At 37.0% G+C, this 2,044-nt stretch overlaps 1 protein-coding gene across 1 annotated transcript; it reads right to left on the bottom strand.

Annotated features, from left to right (window-relative positions):
• Window positions 1-265: 265 nt before the first annotated feature.
• LOC116130041 lies at window positions 266-1,793 on the bottom strand. Its single transcript, XM_031415788.1, has 4 exons — window positions 1,731-1,793; window positions 1,558-1,644; window positions 618-767; window positions 266-532 (listed from the first exon to the last, which is right to left on the bottom strand). Exons 1-4 carry the CDS (start codon window positions 1,791-1,793, stop codon window positions 266-268), a joined length of 567 nt encoding a protein of 188 aa, XP_031271648.1.
• Between the last annotated feature and the right edge of the window lie 251 nt (window positions 1,794-2,044).

Raw genomic sequence — 2,044 nt, 5'->3', positions numbered from 1 at the left:
ATTTTCACTTCACTATATAAACAAACAAAACAACAAAAGCTGAGTTTCCCAAATCAAATTGCACTTCTTTATTAACAAAAACTGTCAACATTACAATTCCTACTTACCCACTATCACATAATCTTCTAAGTAAGTTTCAGGATTCCAATCCCAAAAGAGTGAAACAAGAAACAAAATTGCAAACATCTTTGTTCTTTCCTATAGCCCAAAATCTTCAATGCTGTCATAGTTTCTTGTTTGCTTCCATCCCNTTAGAGAGGTTTGGTCAGCACTCAGGAACATATAAAAGGCTTGTGGAAAATGTTGAAATGAGAAGAGGGTTTCGGGGTCTTACCGACTCTGCAATGTTTCTACGAACATCTTCGGGGATCAATGCAAGGGCAGGAGGAAGTATGAAGCTTATATTCATCTCTAGTTGACCTTTAAGCCGGCTTCTTGGTCCTCGACTGTCAGAGTATAATGCTCCTTTTACGCCAAGAGAAAATTGAGACGGCTCGAGAACAGAATCAAGTCCTCTGAGCTCCCATCTTGTCTGAAAAAGAATGGCTTTGGAATAAATCCAAAGAGAATGATACAAAATTACGAAAAAAGTTCATTGATGTGTGACCATGACTTACAATGCCGAGCTCAAGAACCTTTTTGATATCACTTGGAACTCCTGGAGGGTAGTCTTTCCCTCCAGTTTTGCATCTCAACCTCATATCTATTACCGGCCAGACAGTCAGGAAGAGGAACTGTATGGGCAACATCTGAATTCTCCACTCCTCCTGCATAAATTACACATTAGAAGATACCAGAGGCAAAAGAATTGAAAAGGATAACCATAATTTATTGAAATTTTTCAGTGGTCATTTGGGGAAATGCCATGATTCCAATTCTCAAAAAACTAAGACTGCCTAAATGCAAAATACAAGGGTTGAATAGCTAAGCTTGAGCACTTCTGCCCTTTCTCCTAATGAACTACATAAACTAAACAAGTTTCTAGTTTTCATCCCCACAACACTTCTAAAATTTTGGGCAAGAGCATTGCCTTTCTAGCTCTCACACAAATAACTTTCTGTGCTGATTTAAACTCCTTCCCAGTAACTCAATTACTGTTAATTCGGGGGACTTCTTAATGGGAATTTCTCATCAATAACCAACTCAATACACACAACACAAATAACCAATTTTGTTATGGCTGCACTCTTTCAACGAGAGCTACATAATTAAGATGTGATCATAAGATTATTCAATTACACTGGCATAGAAATACTCCAGTCATTATACTCCATTCCTTGTCCTCAGAACCCTTTCGCTTGTTGCGCAAATCAGTATCCTTACTAGCATAAGAGGTCTCTATAATCCAAGATTGAACTTCCACAAAGATGATAAAGTATAATAAGACTTACTAATTACACCAATTATCAAACATTACAAATTCCTTATAACTAAAATTCTCCGGTAAACCCACAAATCAACCATGCTATAATCATATGACACAAAATTTATGCCTAATTAGTAATTGCTATGAACCACTATAGATCAAATAAAAACAACATTTAAAAGAAACCAAACCTCATTAAGTTGGTGGCTTCTTCGTTTTTCTGGAAAAATCGCTCTAAAAACTCTAGGTTTATCATCCAAGTACTGATCAAAGGAGGCCTGCAAATAGCAAACAGTCTCAAATCAATCAACACAAAAATCCCACCTCGAAAAATTAACAAATAAACAAAAGGGTATACGTATACCCCAGGAGACTCGTAGAATGGAATGTCAGTGGACATTCTTGAAGAGTAAGTGGCAGGCTTCATTGTCATTTGGCCCTTGACCACTAAAAAAGAAGCCTGTGAATTTGATCTTTTGGTTAACATTAATGCATGGCTATGGTATTGATATTGATGTTGATATTGCCATTCTTGCTTCAGCTTCAGTTTGCATGGCGCAAGAGAAGAAGCTGCAAGTTCACTCATTTGTTGAGTTTGTGGCCTGTTTCTTTGTTGTTTTGTGTTTTGAACAGAAAATTTGAGAATGAGGGAGAGGAAAGTGAAATTTGTGTTTGGAA

This window comes from Pistacia vera, unplaced genomic scaffold (assembly GCF_008641045.1).
Source record: "Pistacia vera cultivar Batoury unplaced genomic scaffold, PisVer_v2 Contig217, whole genome shotgun sequence".
NCBI lineage: Eukaryota > Viridiplantae > Streptophyta > Magnoliopsida > Sapindales > Anacardiaceae > Pistacia > Pistacia vera.
The sequence above is the reverse complement of the archived record's forward strand: the minus strand, read 5'-3'. Positions and strand labels throughout refer to the sequence as shown.

What these genes read in the sequence shown, in the direction of transcription:
- LOC116130041 (XM_031415788.1), bottom strand. Translation starts at nt 1,793, where the DNA reads ATGAAGCCTGCCACTTACTCTTCAAGAATGTCCACTGACATTCCATTC. An exon ending in CATTCTACGAGTCTCCTGGG is followed by an intron (nt 1,645 to 1,730) that starts GTATACGTATAC and finishes TGCTATTTGCAG; the next exon opens with GCCTCCTTTGATCAGTACTT. An exon ending in AGGTTCTTGAGCTCGGCATT is followed by an intron (nt 533 to 617) that starts GTAAGTCATGGT and finishes ATTCTTTTTCAG; the next exon opens with ACAAGATGGGAGCTCAGAGG.